At 36.1% G+C, this 20158-nt stretch overlaps 2 protein-coding genes across 6 annotated transcripts in view; one reads left to right on the top strand and one right to left on the bottom strand.

Annotated features, from left to right (window-relative positions):
• LOC309627871 (alpha-fetoprotein-like) overlaps nt 1-20158 on the top strand; it is a 263638-nt gene that overhangs the window by 48684 nt on the left and 194796 nt on the right. The window lies entirely within an intron of this gene.
• RASSF6 (Ras association domain family member 6) overlaps nt 88-20158 on the bottom strand; it is a 79659-nt gene continuing 59588 nt past the window's right edge. The window contains exons 6-12 of one of the 2 annotated variants that reach the window (XM_082390276.1): nt 19231-19415; nt 16189-16290; nt 15805-15856; nt 6069-6187; nt 5876-5973; nt 5730-5778; nt 88-2543 (exon numbers count right to left, since the gene is read on the bottom strand). In XM_082390276.1, the coding sequence (XP_082246402.1) occupies nt 2526-2543; nt 5730-5778; nt 5876-5973; nt 6069-6187; nt 15805-15856; nt 16189-16290; nt 19231-19415 (623 nt within the window). In that variant the 3' untranslated portion in view covers nt 88-2525. Of the gene's footprint in view, nt 5779-5875; nt 5974-6068; nt 6188-15804; nt 15857-16188; nt 16291-19230; nt 19416-20158 lie in introns of both variants that reach the window. The other variant, XM_082390275.1, reaches the window with a different exon arrangement.

Raw genomic sequence — 20158 nt, 5'->3', positions numbered from 1 at the left:
CCCGAGATATGATGTTGACATTGTCACCAAGGGGTCCTAACATATTTATATTCACTTGAGCTTTCAGTGATGATTTGTAATAGTAGTCTTTTCCCTGGAAATCCTGGCATAAATGACATAAAGAACTTATCATTTCGACTTAGTTTTGCAGATTCTTGTTTTGTGTGTAATGAAGTAAAAATAAGCAGTGATATTTTAGTGCTTACTAAATTAATGATTTTGTTTAGAGAAAATGTTTAATTCTCATTATAGTGCTCTTTACTTGATTTCAGTTTTTCCTCACTCCAGTAATTTCAGCATGTTCATATATACTAGCAAATTAAATCCAATAAACATTTAAGTATCTATTGTATTCAATACACTGTGCTAGGCGTTGCAGGGAATAATATGAATATGATATGGCCAGATCACTAATGGATTTAAACAAGATATAAACACATAAGGAATTATAATAATGGGCAGATTTCACGTTTCCAATGTCACAAGAGCAGAGCTAACTAATGTGGAACCCAGGAGTTTGAGATCACACATAGCCACAGAGACCAGGAAAGTTCATGGAAGGAGTGACCCTGGCCAATGACTAGAAAATAGGCATGTTTTAACAGATAGATGTGGAGAGTGTGAGCGCGAATGGTGAGTGATTCAGATGGGTGGGTTCTGAGACAAGAATAAAGTAGTTGTGGGCAGTAAGACTTAGTGAAAGCCTAGGCTACAGTGTTGGGTGAGGACATATTGTAGTTTAGTTATAACAATAGCTAATATTTATCACACACTTCTTATGTGCAAAGTGTCAGCCTTTAAATATATTATTCCTATAACTCCTACAACTGTATAATGAAGTAGGTACTATTATTTCTATATTACAAGTGAAGACAGAGAGATGCCATTTGAGGGTGTGTAATTAGGGTGAGGCTATATATTCTAGTGGTTAAGAGTGTGGTTTCTGGAGCCGTAAGTTCAAATCCTACCTCAGTCTTCTACTAAAGAGCTTAGCAAATCTCCTAACCTCTCCATGGCTTACTTTCCTCATCTTTAAAATCAGGTTGAAAGATTAATTTCCTCACAGGAGTGTAATGGATGTTAAATGAGTTGATCTATGTAAGGCAAATGCTAAGTGTGGTTAGTTTCAACAATATAAAATTGCTGCTTTTGTAGGCCAAATATGGACAATTTCAAATGTCTCAGTCTAATAGTTTAGCTGTTATTTAGAAGAAAAATGGATGCTGTTGGGGTTTTGCCCTCTTGAATTGCATCCTATTCCTTTCCTTTCACATGTAGATATCTCAATATAATAGATACATCTGCCATCTTTTCCACCTAATCAACTGCCTTGCAAATGGATTTCTTCAGTTCTTGAAGCCAAGTTGAACAACCCTAAACAAAATTCCATAGTAACACTGCCTAACTGTATATTTCATACTGCCAAGAGATGATAAAATACACCACCATATTAGGGAAAACCATATAGAAAAGTTTCGATATGTTTTTAGCTACTAGATCAGAGTTGTGAAAAAGGAGGCATATATACAGGGGATTTAAAAAAAATATTTTAGACAATTTATTCACTCATTCTTTTATTCATTCATTAATTCATTCAGTCTTTTATTCAATTGATTTTTATTGAGCACATCCTATACACAGGACACCATATTAAGTACAACAAAGTATACAAAGATGAATGTGACAGGTCCTCTACCATTAATAAGTATAACATTATCTAGAACTGAATTTGAACTAATATGTAACTGGTAGTGAAATATTTGGACCACCTAAAACAAGGATGAACGGTTTTGTGACAAAAGTTTATATTCTTGTATTATGTAAAGATGACTCTGAAGTGAACAGATTTTTGTCTCAGAAATTATATCAGTTATCTATTGTTATGTAACAAATTATCCTAAAACATAGCAGCATACTACAACAAACATTTCGTACCTCACACATTTTCTGAGGATCAGGAATCCAGGAGTGGTTTAGCTGGGATTTTTGGCTCAGGTCTCTCATGAGGTTGTAGTCAAGCTCTTTGCCAGGGCTGCAGTCATGGAAGGCTTGACTGGGGCTGGCCGATGGCGCACACCCACGGCTGTGGGCTGTGGACGGGGTGCCTCAGTTCCTTGTTGGCTTTTGGGCTTTTGGAAGAAGGTCTCAGTTCCTGTTATATAGGCCTTTCCCTAGTGCTACTCTGGATGTGGCAGTTGGCTCCCCCCAGAGCAAGCAATCCAAGAGAACAAGCAAGGAGGACACCACAGTGACTTTGCTGACCTAGTCTCCAAAGCCACAGCCTGGCACTTCTGCTTTCCTCTGTTCCTTAGAAGTGAGTTACTAAGTCCAGCCCATTGGCAAGGTGAGGAAGATTAGGCTCCATATCTTGAGAGGAGGAGTATCAATGACTTCATACATATATTTTAAAACTACCACAGTAGTGATGTTAACATCTCACTTGAATAATTTATTTGAATTTTTTTGCATCTAGTAGAACTCTGTGCTTGCATGTACTTGCTACTTTTTTGTTGGCAACTTTTTAATCATAAATTTTCTATTTCCTAAATAGAAAAAGCAATACATGTTCATTACAGATTATTTAACAAGTGTAGAAAAATATGAAAAACATGAATCACCCATACATAATTCTACAAACCAGACATAACCACATTTAACATGTTTTTGGTTTGTAGTGTTTATGTACAAATAATAATATACATACATATATAAACATATATCTATATATCTTATGGATAATAAACTTTTGGATATTGTATCTATATTCTTATCCAGATACATAAGGAGAATTTACTCTTATAATTAAAATTTATTAGAAAACAATTTAAGAGCTGCATAACATTTTATAGGTAAATGTTTCTTTCCTTCCTTAATCTTTTTTTCCTATTTTTGAACATTAGGCTATTTACCTCCTTTTATCACAATAAATAATAATCATCTTATATCTGATTATTTTCATATAAGATCCTTCAAGTAGAATTATAGGATGAACTTATTACGAAATTGCTTTCAAGAGAAGTTATATTCATTTGTATTTCTACCAGTAGTTTAAGTGACCATCTCATTGTAATTTGTTGAGTATTTAATATTAGCATTTCTTAATCTTCTTTAATAGATGAATTTCACTTTCCTTCGCTTTGCATTTTGTTGACACGCCAGTTATTTTATTGCGCCTCTGCTCCACATTCACTCTTTGTTGTTGTCTGTGAAAATGTACATGGGAGCCTTTCTATATGCTTCCTTTGCAGCTTACATGATGTCATGCTTTGTCAGTAGGGGGCACTGGAGAAACACTGTAGGAGGAAGTTGGTCTTTCCTGATCCTGGGAAGCTGACTTTCTTCCTTCACTGCTCTCTCTACCCAGAGTGGTTTCTTCAGTGCTAGTTGCCTGTAGGGTGCAGCTCTCTTTATCTTGTTGGGTTCCTCCAATCCCTTTTGTAGCTTTTGATTTGGTTTGTGGTGGCACGGCCTGGAGGCCCAGTAGAGGCCTGTGTCCTAGCTCAGATCATTACTCTCCACACCTTCTCAACTTGGTGCATGCTCCCAGAGAGTGCCTTGTGGGGCTGATCATCTGGTAAACCACTTGCCCCACCTTTGTCCCATGCAGCCTCAAAGATGCCACAGTCCAAGGCATACACAGAGTTGTACTAGGTTCCTGCAGAGATGGCTCCTGCAGCCCCCCCAGTCCTAGCAGCACCGGCAGCAGCGCCCTTGACTTCATTTGTGTGCCTACCCTTCAGCCTCAGCTTACCTGTGCCCCCAGACTTTGTTTCCTGCAGACCTCCAGACACCGACACCCTGTGATCTGGCTTTGTGCCTGCAGAGAAGCCCCAAGTCCCTTTGCTCACCTGCCCACGTGATCCACACTCCAGAGGGTTGTTCCTGCTTGTCCTATGACTGTGGCCCTGCTGTGTGCTGGGCAACCAGAGGATGTCTCCCTTATCCACTGGGCTGCAACCACACCTTCTCCAGTGAATTCTCAGCTCCTCACTCCAAGCTTTTCCTTTGTGGGGTATTCTTCCTCAGCCTTAGGGTACCCTTTGGAGTTCTCTTCACATTTTTATAGTTACTCTATCTTCACAGCTAAGTAATTCTTTATATTAAATTTCCCCTGTTTAAATGACTGTGTGGTTTCTGTCTCCTGATTAGACACAGACTAATACAACTGATCACTATTAAGATACAACTTTTTTCACATACTTAGTAGCCATTTGCATTTCCTCTTCTGCAATTTTACTTTTCAAGCCATATGTCTTATTTATTCTATCCAGGCATGGTATTTTTTAATGCATTTGGTAGACTTTCAATATATTAAAGATGAATCTTTTGTCATGTTTATGGCAGATACTTGACACTACTTTAAATAAGTATACTGAATTTTAACCATTACATTTGCTTTATTTTTGTGAGATGAGATTTTCTTATTAACTGATAGATAATAGGATGAAGATGCAAGCCCATGTCTTATTCAACAAAGGAGATTTCCTAGGACTGAAAAGCTCACAGCACACTTTTACTTTCGTCTGGTTTAGGATTTGGTTACACTGAGAAGTAATACCTTTGTCTTAAACATGTTTCATATTTTGATAACTGATCTTCCAACTGGGTTTATTACATTCAACCTTATCCCATAGTGTGTGTAATATAATCAGTTTAATCCAATGCTTATGAGGAATGCAAATAGAAGTAGTAGTGGAATGGAAAAGAGCTGCATAAAACTCCCTTTTAATATAGAGTTCATAAATAAAATCATAGATGATACTTGTGGCATTCTCAGTGCTTTTTCAGATTGGTTAAGTGTACTTGATGGACCCTGAGTGTTGTTTTGTAGAATGAGTTGTCTTGGAGAAAAAGGGCAGAGCTCCAGATTTCCTGCCCAACTTCGGCTACCACTTGCATTATCTTCTATATTCATTCAGCAACAAATGGTTATCATGGGTCAAGTCTTAGCCTAGCCAACAAAATACACTAAATCTCTGTGATATGTTTGTTTGGAAAAATAAAGAAAACTAGTTCAATTGACAAAAAAAAAAGCTTAAGAACACTTTTGAAAGTCATCAGCAGAACAGAGGGGGAAAAAAAAAGAAGGGCTCAGGTTGAGAAAATTACGATTTGGATTTCTTAACAGAGTCCATAATCTTTTCCATCCCAAAGGACAGATAGCTCTGATGTTATAGATAGCCCAAAGCCACCTATCCATAGAAAGATAGTCCTAGATTTTATGAAAAGGCTAGAGTATAAGGAGCTGTGAAACACCATCACCATCAGATTCCTTGGTGGGGTAGTAATGTGCTGATTTTTTATTTTAAGAGCTGGCAGCTTTTACTTCTGAATCATTTCTGAGAGTCAGTTGATGAGAGTTCTCTTGACAGTTGAAGCTAAAATAAGTTTTAGCTGCATGGTATCTGAAGATGCCATTTAAATTCAAGTTCATTGAGTGTTTTACTATAAAAACTATTTGGAATACATAGTATCCAAGCTTATTCCAGTTACTGAAACTAAATTCAAGTTCCTTCAGTCCAACTGTGAACCCTACTTAACCTCTTCAGTTTAAAGAGAGACAAGCTTTTTCCACATTCAATTTCCTACAGATTCAAGTTCACATATATTTATATAAATGCAAGTATAGAATTTATACACTCAAATAGTTGTAATACCCTTCTAATTTTGTTGAAGTGTTTTAGCAATAGTGACCTGTATTGCTAAACTGTTGTCTCTGTTTTTATTACCTGTTTACTTCGAAGACATTTCAGTATGATAGCCTTTTCTGTACTGAATCTGAAATAAGGAGAAAAAGAATATTAACAACTGGACACATTTTGTGCCTTGAACCTATTAAAGAACGAAGCACCCAGTGTGCAAGCTCTTAACTTACTTTGTTATTGTTCTCTGAATCTCTCTTTTCTCTTCTTCATTTAATCTTTGAAGGATGGATTCCAGGAAAGAAAAATGAAAGTTAATATACTGAGCCACCTGAAAGAAAAACAAACAAAAAGAGCAGAGCATTTGTGTGAGAGATGCTGAGTGAGGAGAGGGCAAAGACAGATTCAGGGCAATGGCATCCATACATCACTGCTAATTTCTTCTGCATCTTTATCCATGAGGAATATGCGAGCATTCTTTTTGGATGGTCCCTGTAGGAGTCTATGCAGTAGCGGAATGTCTGTTTTCTTTAGCCGTCTCTGCTCTGCAAATGAAAATAAGAATCAGCTACAGTCAGGAGTCCATTCTAGAGAAAAAAAAAAAAAAACATAATTTGTCCATTCATTTTGCTTCTTCAGCTCACTTTGAAAGACCTAAAAAGAACATACAACAGGAGGAACTCAGAAAAGTAAATTGAAATTAAAACCTTTAAATGAACTAAAAATGGACTTCTTTCTCTTGCTATCCTTCAGGGTTTGACTTTCTATTTCAGAATGCCAACTTTGCCTTTGGTTTGGATGTTCAGACAAATCTTCAGTCCCATTTATGCCTTTTATCATGCAACACTCCTAAAAAATTCTTTACAATTTTTCATTCTTTCAACAAATATTTATTGATCTTTCCTAGTTCCATTGATGTAATTCTATCTTTCTAGTAGTTCAGATCCAAAACTTTGTAATTATCTTCAGTTCTTCATTTCTCTCTCACCCCACATCCAGTCCTTGGCTTTTCTTAAAAATATATTCAGAATTGTTATTCGCATCAGGGGTATTTTTTATTATTTCATTAAACTATGGACTTCATCCATTCAACCATAATAATGAGATGAGAAAAAAATAACTTCCTATTTGGTATCGTCCCAGAACTTCAAATTTCCAAAAGTCACAAATACTCCCACCCCAAAATACTTCTAGCTTTCTGCTGAAGTAGTTTCACATCTGTGATTTCATTTTAGGACACAGTGCCTTTACATTCATTTTCTTTCCTCCTCCCTTCCTCAAATATTTTTTGAGTTCCAACTATGTACCAGGCCTTGTTCTCTGTACTGGGTACACTACAGAACAAAGCAGAGTAAAATCACTTCCCTCATGAACCTTACACTCTAGTGGAGAAGAAGATGATAAGGAAGATACATCAATAAGACACGTCACATATAGTGATAAGTATTCAGGGGAAAAAATAAAGCAAGGGAGGGGGTAGAAAGCATGCACATGTGTAAATATGTTCGTGCAGGGGAGAAGTTTGCAATTATTGTAGGGTGGTGGAGGAAGGCCTCACTGAAGATGTAACATTTGAGCAAAGACCTGAGGGAGATGAGAGAGGCACCATGAAGCTATTTAGGGGAAGTGTGTGCCAAAAGGGTAAGTAAATAAATAGAGCACCTCTGAGGTCAGTGCATGCCTAATGCTGTCAAAGAGCAGCAAGGGAACAGGGTGGCTGGCACGGAGATGAGGGGAGGGTTGTTAAACGATGAAGAGAAGAGGTAATGGGACCAGCACAAAGACTGTGAATTTACTGTCAGACGAGAGACCATTGGAGGATCTAAGAAGTGTGACATGGTCTGACTTCCATGGTTAAAGAATAATCTGTCTGCTCTGTTGAAGTAGACTGAAGGGGAAAAGGTGGACCAGTTTGTCCTTTCTACAGTATCATGTGTTTCCTTGGGTTTTTAAAAGTTCCAAGTGTCAGAACTGTTCTCATCCCCTGGACTGGACTTACCCCAGGAAAAAGGGCAAGAGAGGATCTAGAACATAGAAGTCCAGCTTCCCCACAATTAAAGTGACATCCATTCCTATGTCCACAGAGTCAGTGTTCGTTGCTTTAATTCCTCTACCTTTTCTGAAGCAATGGGGAACCCCATAATTTAGCTCCTGTCATTAACCCAGCAGAATCCTCTTCTGACCTTTACATCTTGTATTAACTTGGTTTTGCATCCTCGATTTGCTTCATTCTTGATATCACAGGGCAATGTTCCTTGCTTCATGGTCACCTGGGATAATTATTAGAAATATGTATTCCCAGACTGTCCTCAGATCTGGAGGGGCTTGAGAATTTGTGTTTTAAATGAACTCTCCAGGTAATTCTGAAGGGTGCTACAATTCGAGAAACACTGTTATAGATCATGCGCTTAGTAGATAAAAGGTATTAAAAAACACAGCTATCTATTTTCCACATTACTACCCAAACAGGTGCTATATACTCCATTCTTTTCTCTATTCCTGGTCCCTAAAAAGGTCCTAGTTATGATTACCTTCAGTTCTGGATTTCATGTATAAGAAATTTTGACACAATATAAAAGAAAACATAATTTTCACAGGTAAAATTTAAATAACTACATTTTACAGTAAAAATAAGCATTTCCCCCTGATTTTAAAAATAACATACGTATTGGGGAGGGGAAAGGAGGTTATATAGGTCAAAGAGTACAAATTTTCAGTTATTAGAAGAATAATTTCTGAGGATCTAATGTACACTTGAAAGTTGCTGAGAGTAGATCTTAAGCATTCTTAGCCCAAGAAAAAAAAGAGTTAACTATGTAAGCTGATGGATGTGTTGATTATCTTGATCTTGGTAATCGTTGCACAGTGTATATGTATGTCAAATAATCACATTGTACACTTTAAATATATACAATTATATTTGTCAGTTATTCCTAATTATTCCTCAATAACATACATACTACTGTAATTATGAGGAAAAGTATAAGGCAGAAAGTAAAAATCACCTGGAATCCCAGAACTCTAGGATAAGCATCTTTTCACTTTTTGTGTCCATCCCTTCATATATCTCTTTATGCACACACACAAACAATACATAAAGGTGGTCGTATCACACTTGCTATTTTTATTGTACACATATATTTTTAAAAATCATAATTTGTTTTTTGTTTTTTCCTTTTGTGCTTTTTCTCCTTCCCATTGTCTTTTCTGTATCTCCCCAACCCCCTAACCAAGTAATCAGTGTTAATGGCTTGGTATTTATCTTTCCATACCTTTCTCCCTGATCATGTGATCATATAAACCACATATATAAATAGGAATTTATAATTCTTTTCTAAAAATGGGATCATACTATATACATTTATAGGCGTCTTGCATTTTTAATTAAATGTATATTATAGAATTCCTTCCATTCAACTAGTATAGATCTAACTCATTTCATTTAATGGTTGCATAATAATCACTTATTAAATCATTCCTCTATGATGGGTAACTTTGCCTTTAGCTTTTTGTCACTATAAATAGCCTTGCACATAAATCTGTAGGCAGTAGTCCTTTTATTTTTGTGAAACAGATTCTCACCAGTGGAATTGCTGGGCTAAAGGATATGTATACTGTGGATTTTAACAAATGTTGCTAGAATGAATTTTAAGAAAGTAGACAGACAGATCTTCACCAGAATTGCAAGAACATACGCTTTTACCCTTATCCACACCAGACATAGGTGATAATATTACATTGAATTTAAGGATTGAATTTACATTTCCTTAACTTCTGCATTCCCTTTAATACTTGTATTTCCTTGAGTTTAAGACTTTCCAAAAAATATTTACTGGTTACTTTGTTATTCTTTGAATTGCTTTATCATACTTTATTTTTATTGGATTGTCTTCTCACTATCATTTTGCAAGAACTTTTTGATATTGTAGGTATTAATCTTTTTTCTGATATTCTTCATAATGCTTGTTTCCTTTTTTTCTTTTTTTAAAAAATTATTTATTTTCTTATTAGTCGTCCATTTTATACACATCAGTGTATATCAGTCAATCCCAATCTCCCAGTTCATCACACCACCACCCCCACCACCCACCACTTTCCCTGCTTGGTGTCCATACATTTTTTTCTCTACTTCTGTGTCTCAATTTCTCCTCTGCAAACCGGTTCATCTGTACCATTTCCTAGGTTCCACATATATGTGTTAATATACGACATTTGTTTTTCTCTTTCTGACTTACTTCACTCTGTATGACAGTCTCTAGATGCATCCACGTCTCTACAAATGACCCAATTTCGTTTCTTTTTATGGCTGAGTCATATTCCATTGTATATATGTACCACATCTTCTTTATCCATTCATCTGTCGATGGGCATTTAGGTTGCTTCCATGACCTGGCTATTGTAAATAGTGCTGCAATGAACATTGGGGTGCATGTGTCTTTTTGAATTATGGTTTTCTCTGGGTATATGCCCAGTAGTGGGATTGCTGGGTCATATGGTAACTCTATTCTTACTTCTTTAAGGAACCTCCATACTGTTCTCCATAGTGGCTGTATCAATTCACATTCCCAACAACAGTGTAGGAGGGTTCCCTTTTCTCCACACCCTCTCCAGCATTTATTGTTTGTAGAATTTCTGATGATGCCCATGCTAACTGGTGTGAGGTGATACCTCATTGTAGTTTTGATTTGCATTTCTCTAATAATTAGTGATGTTGAGCAGCATTTCATGTGCTTCTTGGCCATCTGTATGGCTTCTATGGAGAAATGTCTATTTAGGTCTTCTGCCCATTTTTGGATTGGGTTGTTTGCTTTTTAAATATTGAGCTGCATGAGCTGTTTATATATTTTGGAGATTAATCCTTTGTCCGTTGATTCATTTGCAAATATTTTCTCCCATTCTGAGCGTTGTCTTTTCGTCTTGTTTATGGTTTCCTTTGCTGTGCAAAAGCTTTGAAGTTTCATTAGGTTTCATTAGTTTAGTTTTGTTTTTATTTCCATTACTCTAGGAGGTGGATCAAAAAAGATCTTGCTGTGATTTATGTCAAAGGTGTTCTGCCTATGTTTTTCTCGAAGAGTTTTATAGTGCCTGGTCTTACATTTAGGTCTCTAATCCATTTTGACTTTATTTTTGTGTATGGTGTTAGGGAGTGTTCTAATTTCATTCTTTTACATGTAGCTGTCCAGTTTTCCCAGCACCACTTATTAAAGAGACTGTCTTTTCTCCATTGTATAGCCTTGCCTCCTTTGTCATAGATTAGTTGACCATAGGTGCAAGGGTTTATCTCTGGGCTTTCTATCTTGTTCCATTGATCTATATTTCTGTTTTTGTGCCAGTACCATATGGTCTTGATTACTGTAGCTTTGTAGTATAGTCTGAAGTCAGGGAGTATGATTCCTCCAGCTCCATTTTTTTCCCTCTAGACTGCTTTGGCTATTCAGGGTCTTTCGTGTCTCCATACAAATTTTAAGATTTTTTGTTCTAGTTATGTAAAAAATGCCATTGGTAGTTTGATAGGGATTGCATTGAATCTGTAGATTGCTTTGGGTAGTATAGTCATTTTCACAATGTTGATTCTTCCAATCCAAGAACATGGTATATCTCTCCATCTGTTGGTATCATCTTTAATTTCTTTCATCAGTGTATTATAGTTTCCTGCATACAGGTCTTTTGTCTTCCTAGGTAAGTTTATTCCTAGGTATTTTATTCTTTTTGTTGCAATGGTAAATGGGAGTGTTTCCTTAATTTCTCTTTCAGATTTTTCATCATTAGTGTATTGGAATGCAAAAGAGATTTCTGTGCATTAATTTTGTATCCTGCAACTTTACCAAATTCATTGATTAGCTCTAGTAGTTTTCTGGTGGCATCTTTAGGATTCTCTGTGTATAGTATCATGTTATCTGCAAACAGTGACAGTTTTACTTCTTCTTTTCCAATTTGTATTCCTTTTATTTCTTTTTCTTCTCTAATTGCTGTGGCTAGGACTTCCAAAACTATGTTGAATAATAGTGGTGAGAGTGGACATCCTTGTCTTGTTCCTGATCTTAGAGGAAATGCTTTAAGTTTTTCACCATTGAGAATGACGTTTGCTGTGGAGTTGTCATATATGGCCTTTATTATGCTGAAGTAGTTTCCCTCTATGCCCACTTATTGGAGAGCTTTTAAAATAAATGGGTGTTGAATTTTGTCAGAAGCTTTTTCTGCATCTATTGAGATGATCACATGGTTTTTCTTCTTCAATTTGTTAATAAGGTGTATCACATTGATTGATTTGCATATATTGAAGAATCCTTGAATCTCTGGGATAAATCCCACTTGATCATGGTGTATGATCCTTTGAATGTGTTGTTGGATTCTGTTTGCTAGTACTTTGTTGAGGATTTTTACATCTATATTCATCAGTGATATTGGTCTGTAATTTTCTTTTCTTTTAGTATCTTTGTCTGGTTTTGGTATCAGGGTGATGGTGGCCTCATAGAATGAGTTTGGGTGCTTTCCTTCCTCTGCAATTGTTTGGAAGAGTTTGAGAAGGATGGGTGTTAGCTCTTCTCTAAATGTTTGATAGAATTCACCTGTGAAGCCATCTGGTCCTGGACTTTTGTTTGTTGGAAGATTTTTAATCACAGTTTCAATTTCATTACTTGTGATTGGTCTGTTCATATTTTCTATTTCTTCCTGGTTCAGTCTTGGAAGGTTATACCTTCTAAGAATTTGTCCATTTCTTCCAGGTTGCCCATTTTATTGGCATAGAGTTGCTTGTAGTAGTCTCTTAGGATGCTTTGTATTTCTGCGGTGTCTGTTGTAAGTTCTCTGTTTCCATTTCTAATTTTATTGAATTGCGTCCTCTCCCTCTTTTTCTTGATGAGTCTGGCTAATGGTTTATCAATTTTGTTTATCTTCTCAAAGAACCAGCTTTTAGTTTTATTGATCTTTGCTATTGTTTTCTTTGTTTCTATTTCATTTATTTCTGCTCTGATCTTTATGATTTCTTTCCTTCTACTAACTTTGGGTTTTGTTTGTTCTTCTTTCTCTACTTCCTTTAGGTGTAACGTTAGATTGTTTATTTGAGATTTTTCTTGTTTCTTGAGGTAGGCTTGTATAGCTATAAACTTCCCTCTTAGAACTGCTATTGCTGCAACCCATAGGTTTTGGATTGTCGTGTTTTCACTGTAAGTTGTCTCTAGGCATTTTTTGATTTCCTCTTTGATTTCTTCAGTGATCTCTTGGTTATTTAGTAACATACTGTTTAGCCTCCATGTGTTTGTGTTTTTTACATATTTTTCCCTGTAATTGATTTCTAATCTCATAGCGTTGTGGTCAGAAAAGATGCTTCATATGATTTCAATTTTCTTAAATTTACTGAGGCTTGATTTGTGACCCAAGATGTGATCTATCCTGGAGAATGTTCCATGCGCACTGGAGAAGAAAGTGTAATCTGCTGTTTTGGGGTGGAATGTCCTATAAATATCAATTAAATCTGTCTGGTCTATTGTGTCATTTAAAGCTTGTGTTTCCTTATTAATTTTCTGTTTGGATGATCTGTCCATTGGTGTAAATGAGGTGTTAAAGTTCCCCAGTATTATTGTGTTACTGTCGACTTCCTCTTCTAGAGCTGTTAGCAGTTGCCTTATGTATTGAGGTGCTCCCATGTTCTGTGCATATATATTTATAATTGTTATATATTCTTCTTGGATTGATCCCTTGATCATTACGTAGTGTCCTTCCTTGTCTCTTGTAACATTCTTTATTTTAAAGTCTATTTTATCTGATATGAGTGTTGCTCCTCCAGTTTTCTTTTGATTTCCATTTGCATGGAATATCTTTTTCCATCCCCTCACTTTCAGTCTGTATGTGTCCCTAGGTCTGAAGTGGGTCTCTTGTAGACAGCATATATATGGGTCTTGTTTTTGTCTCCATTCAGCAAGCCTGTGTCTCTTGTTTGGAACATTTAATCCTTTCACCTTTAAGGTAATTATCGATATGTATGTTCCTATTACCATTTTCTTAATTGTTTTGGGTTTGTTTTTGTAGGTTCTTTTTTTCTCTTGTGTTTCCCACTTAGAGAAGTTCCTTTAGCATTTGTTGTAGAGTTGGTTTGGTGGTGCTGAATTCTTTTGCTTGTCTGTAAACCTTTTGATTTCTCCATCAAATCTGAATGATATCCTTGCTGGGTAGAGTAACCTTGGTTGTAGGTTCTTCCCTTTCATCACTTTAAGTATATCATGCCACTCCCTTCTGGTTTGTAGAGTTTCTGCTGAGAAATTAGCTGTTAACCTTATGGGAGTTCCTTTTTATGTTTTTTGTTGTTTTTCCCTTGCTGCTTTCAATAATTTTTCTTTGTCTTTAATTTTTGCCGATTTGATTACTATGTGTCTCGGCATGTTTCTCCTTGGGTTTGTCCTGTATGGGACTCTCTCTATGGTTCCTGGACTTGGGTGGCTATTTCTTTTCCCATGTTAGGGAAGTTTTCGACTATAATCTCTTCACATATTTTCTCGGGTCTTTTCTCTCTCTCTTCTCCTTCTGGGACCCCTATAATGTGAATGTTGTTGGGTTTAATGTTGTCCCTGAGGTCTCTTAAGCTGTCTTCATTTCTTTTCATTCTTTTTTCTTTATTCTATTCCACAGCAGTGAATTCCACCATTCTGTCTTCCAGGTCACTTATCCGTTCTGCCTCAGTTATTCTGCTATTGATTCCTTCTAGTGCATTTTTCATTTCAGTTATTGTATTGTTCATCTCTGTTTGTTTGTTCTTTAATTCTTCTAGATCTTTGTTAAACATTTCTTGCATCTTCTCGATCTTTGCCTCTATTCTTTTTCCAAGGTACTGGATTATCTTCACTATCATTATTCTGAATTCTTTTTCTGGAAGATTGCCTATCTCCATTTCGTTTAGTTGTTTTTCTGGGGTTTTATCTTGTTCCTTCATCTGGTACATAGCCCTCTGCCTTTTCATCTTGTCTATCTTTCTGTGAATGTAGTTTTTGTTCCACAGGCTGCAGGACTGTAGTTCTTCCTACTTCTGCTGTCTGTCCTGACTCTGGGTCTCTAACTGTTTGTTGGGCTTTTTTCAGAGGCAGCAGGGTAGAAAGACGCCACAGGGTCTGCTTCTGCTCCAAGTCCTCTTCAGTGGTGCCTATGTCTGTGATTTTCTTCCATAGCAGTTGATAGTTGAATAAATTTTAAAACTTTGTTTATGTGTCTACAGTTGCTTTCATTGTGACCCTTCTTCATAATGTTTGTATCTTTTATCAATACATTTTTATACAGTTCAATGTTTCTACCTTTTAGTTCTTTTCCAAAACAACTAGAATGAATACACACACACACAGACACACACACACACTCACTCTTAGAATTTTCAAAAATTTAATATATTTCTTATATTTAAGCTTTTGATTTATAAGGACTTTAATTTTGTATGTGTTTGGAAATCCAGCTTTCATTTTCTTGTGATTGTTCCAGATCAAAAAGTATTATTTTATTCTATTCAATTTCTGGCTCAAACATTCTGATACTTAAATTATAACCTGAGCTACTTTTATAATTTAACATTTAAAAATTTTCAGTTTTAAGGCTTTCAAAGATTTCATTTTAGTATTGCCTTAGGGTTTCTCTAATCTTTCACTCCCTGCTCCTAGCACCCCACATATAGCCTCTTCCGAATGTCCTGCTGCTAAACTTTTACCTCCACCACAAAGTTCTGCACATTTTTCTGTACTGAGGAAGAGAGAACACTCCCACAATGGGTCAGACACTGTGCTAAGAAAGATGAGGAAGAAATGATATGTAATGATGACTCTAGTAAGAGCTAGAATAATAAGGGAAAGTGAAAAAGAAAGAAGTACAGAGGTCAACTTAAATGCCTAACAATTCCTGGGAACCTTCCACCTATTCTCCAGTGCTCTTTGATCGCCATTCAGATAATTTAATGACTGGTCAACAAGCAAAGTCTTTTGTATTATAAACTCTTCTAGGATACCTTATTCTTAGGGTGTCTTCCTCTGAAATTGTGAAATACGAATAATGTAAAACACTCCCCCTCTCTTCCTTCCCTCCCTCCCGTTCTTCCACAGAAGGAAGTAAACTGCTTTTCTGCCTTTCTTATGGGCAGAAAACGATAACACACTGGAGTCATGTAAGAACAACCACCAAGCTTTCTTACCTCCTGTTGCAAAAATAATGTAAAGTGCAAAATCCTGGGCACTATTTTCAATCTGTCAATGGAAAAAAAAGAACAGACATGAATTCTTTGTTGTCAATGTTTTCTAAGCCAACCAGACCCAAATTATATATGTTTCTTCACTTTCATTTTTCACTTTCAGATATAAAACCTTTTCTGCTCCCTGGGGTAATGTAATTTCTCAGGCACAGTCCATTTATATTATAAATGGACCCATGCAGTTCAAACCCATTTTGTTCAAGGGTCCACCATACATAGGAAAGAATTCTTTAGAACTGAACATTTAATTTCAGAAAAATCCATTTATGTGCCTACAGTTAAATTATATACAAGATATTTATAGCTCAGGTCACTGATAAAGATTACCTTAAATTTTTGGAGAATTTGCTTTATTACTTCTTCAGTTCTCATATTACTGTTTATTCTGACCTTAGTTTCTGATCCAAAGGCTGGAGTGAAAATTGATGTCTAGTAGAGAAAAAAAAAGATTGATATAATTTTAAGGACTTAACGTGACAAACTAATGAGAGTCTAATGAGTTCAATATTTTGAACCTGGCCTTCCTTTGGACAAAAAATCCAAGATCATCAGTTTAAAAATTTGCTTTCTTACTTTTACTTTCTTTGTTGTTGTTGAATACTGTACTATGTATGCCTTTAAGCAGCTTTATATTTTTTCTAGAGTAAGTTAGGTAAAACATCATTTGAGAATGTTCAAAACAGTTTCACTAGATAGCCACACCATTCTTCAGTGTAGTTTAAGATTTCAAAATCCCTCCTGGTTGGGAATAATTGTTCTAAATTGTTTTAATTTGAACTGTATAAAATCACTCCTTTTTGGTTGGTCAGAAATGGCCCAGTGTTGGCAATTTCATATGGTTCAGCCTATATCTCAACTGAGGATTGAGGTAAAAGTGTTGCTAATTGAATATCTAGAACAATATTTCCTGCAAGTTGCTCTAATCAAGAGTCTGCCTTTTAGATAATACTTGGTAAAAGGTTTCCATGGTCAGATAAGTCTGACACATCCCTCTTGGGGATTAGTAATGCACCATAAAAAAATCATAAGAAACATATAACCATAAAATTTTTTCTCATTATTTGATCATTATTCCTATTTTAAAATAGATAGAATCCTGAGAGAGATGAAAAAAATTAAATGGAAAATTCCAGAAATAAACAATTCATACATTTTAAATTGTGTGCCATTCTGAGTAGCATCATAAAATCTTGCACCATCCTACTCCATCCGGCCCAAGATCCCCAACCATTGACAATGTCTGCTCCTGACAGCCAACTATCGACGTCATCATGGCTTGATGGTCCAGGATCATCTGAAGCAGATGATCAAGAGTAGCCTAATGCTGCATCACCATGCCTCCGTTATTCACCTCACTTCATCTCATCACACCACAGGTATTTTATCATCTCACACCCTTACAAAGGTGAATACAGTGCAATAAGATATTTTGAGAGAGATGGAGGGAGAGAGAGACCACATTCACATGACATTTTTTACAGTATATTTTTATAAATATTCTACCTTATTATTAGATATTGTTGTTAATCTCTTATTTTGCCTAATTTATACATTAAACTTTATCATAGGTATGTATGTATAGGAAAAAACAGTATATATAGAATACAGTGCTATCCTCGGTTTCAGGTATCCATTGGGAGCCTTGGAATGTTTTCCCTTGGGACTACTGCATCACAATCTAAGCCTCTAATACTGGAGGCATTATCAAGAGGCTTCATGATATAAAAACATATCTTACGACTACATCAACTTAAATTCCTAGATGCCCATCATTGCATACACATTGATAGAGTGCTTTGGGTTTCGGGGTTTTGTTTTCTGCTAGTTATTATACTGCAGTGAATGATATTTGTGTGAAATATCTTTAGTTCCACTTGATCTCTTTCAATCAATATCAATAAAGCTAATGTAAACGGAGTTCTTCCTTCGAGCAGATACTTATGCTAAGTACTGAACTCACCTCATTCCACTTAATCCTATCAACAGCCTTGTAAAGAAGGAAGGAGGAAAGAATGAAGGCTAAGAGGTTGAGTAATTTTTTATTTGCTCAGCAAGAATTTGCAATCAGGTCATTACGCTGCAACACCCAAGCATTCAGCTATGATGCTGTGCTGCCAACTTTAGTGCCCATTTCATTCTTAGCCTTGCATATCCCATCTGGAAGCTGCTCATTTGGAATAATGTGGCTTTCACAGCCTACTTTAACACAAATCACGCCACAAGTGCTGATGACATACAGCATAATTCTGAGGAGAAGAAGAAACCAGGACAATTGGTAGTTGCATATCTGTGGGGGACTGTCACTGTTACTTTTTGGCCAGGAGGACATTATTGAGCCAGAAAAATGTCTAATTTGAACAGAGAATTCACAAGGGAGATTTCTCCGTACCAGTCTCCAAAGGAACATATGGATACTCTCTCAAGGGATGAAAAAGAAGGAAAAAAGGTAGAAAGCCCTAAAGAAAAAAAGCTTATGATGAATGAGTCAATATTTTGTATGAAAGGGCTTAGAGTGGTGCCTTGCACAGAGTGAGTGCTTTTTAAGTATTTATTTAATGAATGGATGAATGATCGCTAAAGTACATGACATGAAAAATTTGAGTTCTACAAAAACATGATGTATTTCCTACCTTCGGCCAAGTTAAATGTCTTATAAATACTATAGAAAGGCACATATAAATTTAACACATATTAAGTGAAAAAAATCAAAATGCAAATAGTATAAGCTACAATTGCACTTGTGTAAAAAGTGATATGGGTTTATGTATAAGACCTGGAAAATTTAATTGATCAGAATAAACAAGTCTATAGCTGATTTTTTCCTTTTATTTAAATATTAATGTTTGAATGTACTTTGAACCAATCTCTCTTGTAGCACTTACATATTTTAATGCCATTTGTGGATGTATTGGTTTCTTTGCCCAAGCTCTGAGCTCCATGCTGGCAAAGGCATCAATTGAGTCACCTTTATATTTCCAGTGTGTATCACAGGGCCTGCCACTTAGGGTTCACTGATCATGTTGGTTAAGAACTTGGCTTCTGGCATCAGACAGAAGCTGGGTTCGGGTTCAGAGTTGCTACTTAAAAGCAGTGTGACCGGTGATGGATTGTGTAACCTCTGTGAACCTCAGTTAACTCATATGTAAAGTAGGGAACATAATGGTATCTGCTTCATAGGATTGTTTTAGTGATTAATGAGATAATCCATCAAAACAGTTTAATGCTTAACACATAGAGAGTACCCAATAGTAATAGTAGTAGTATATCTAAAGGCATTATTATTATTTTTAATTGTAAATTGAATTGAGTGATATTGTTAGCACAATAGACAACATTCTTTTAAATGACATTAATGAAACTGTAACTCACTTCATGGTTATAAACGTGTCCGTTAATAGAGGCCCTATGCTTCTGTCTGTCCTTTCTGTCCATCATCGGAGGCTTCATCCTTTTTCTCACCAGGGTTGCTTCACTCATGGTTCTATAGAGCAACGGGGATTCAGGTTCTTCATCTGCATGAAGCTTCAGAGTGCTACTGTGATAAGATAAATAATCTGGGGAGAATAAAGGTTATAAGCCCATATAATTTAGCTGCTCACCTCTTTGCATCGTGGGTGGATTTGATTACATACTTAGTAATTATGTAGCTAAGCAATGGACTATAATGCTTTTAAACAGAAAATAGCAATGATCTTGTTTAAGAATAGGGCCATCTGGTGACACTTGTTTTCCATTTTACCTTGGAATTTTAATTATATTGTAATTAGAGTATAAGCATGTGATACTTCATCTTTCTCTAGCACTGGTGCTTAAATAAAAATAGATTTTTATTGTATCTTTGGTGCCAAGAGATTGTGATTCCCTTGTGTTTAGGTGAGTGTTGTCAAAGGGCTAATTATAAGGACCCTTATATAAAAGATGCCAAAAGGCCATAAGACAAAAATAAGGGAATCCTGGAAGGAGCATCATGTTTGTTACAGAATCTGAGTTGTTATAGAGACAGCAGAGAGGACTGAACTGAGAATGCTTTGAAAAAAATTAAGCTAAACATTGGAAGTTGTTGGTGGATTCATGAAGATAATGCCAGCACCATACCCTTGTTCAGTCTGAAGTCAGTTTGGTAATATCACCATCCCGGGAATGTGAACCCCACCCCAGCCTCAGTCATCATCTTCTCCTTGGATCTCTACATATTACATGAAAATGAAAATCCATGTAAAATGATATCATGCCCGAGTCTCAGTAAATGACAGATACTAATATTATTCCTAACACATCATCATTATTATGATTACTG

The sequence above is a fragment of the Balaenoptera borealis genome (assembly GCF_965194805.1).
Source record: "Balaenoptera borealis genome assembly, chromosome: 4".
NCBI lineage: Eukaryota > Metazoa > Chordata > Mammalia > Artiodactyla > Balaenopteridae > Balaenoptera > Balaenoptera borealis.
This window is presented reverse-complemented; position numbering and strand designations above follow the sequence as displayed.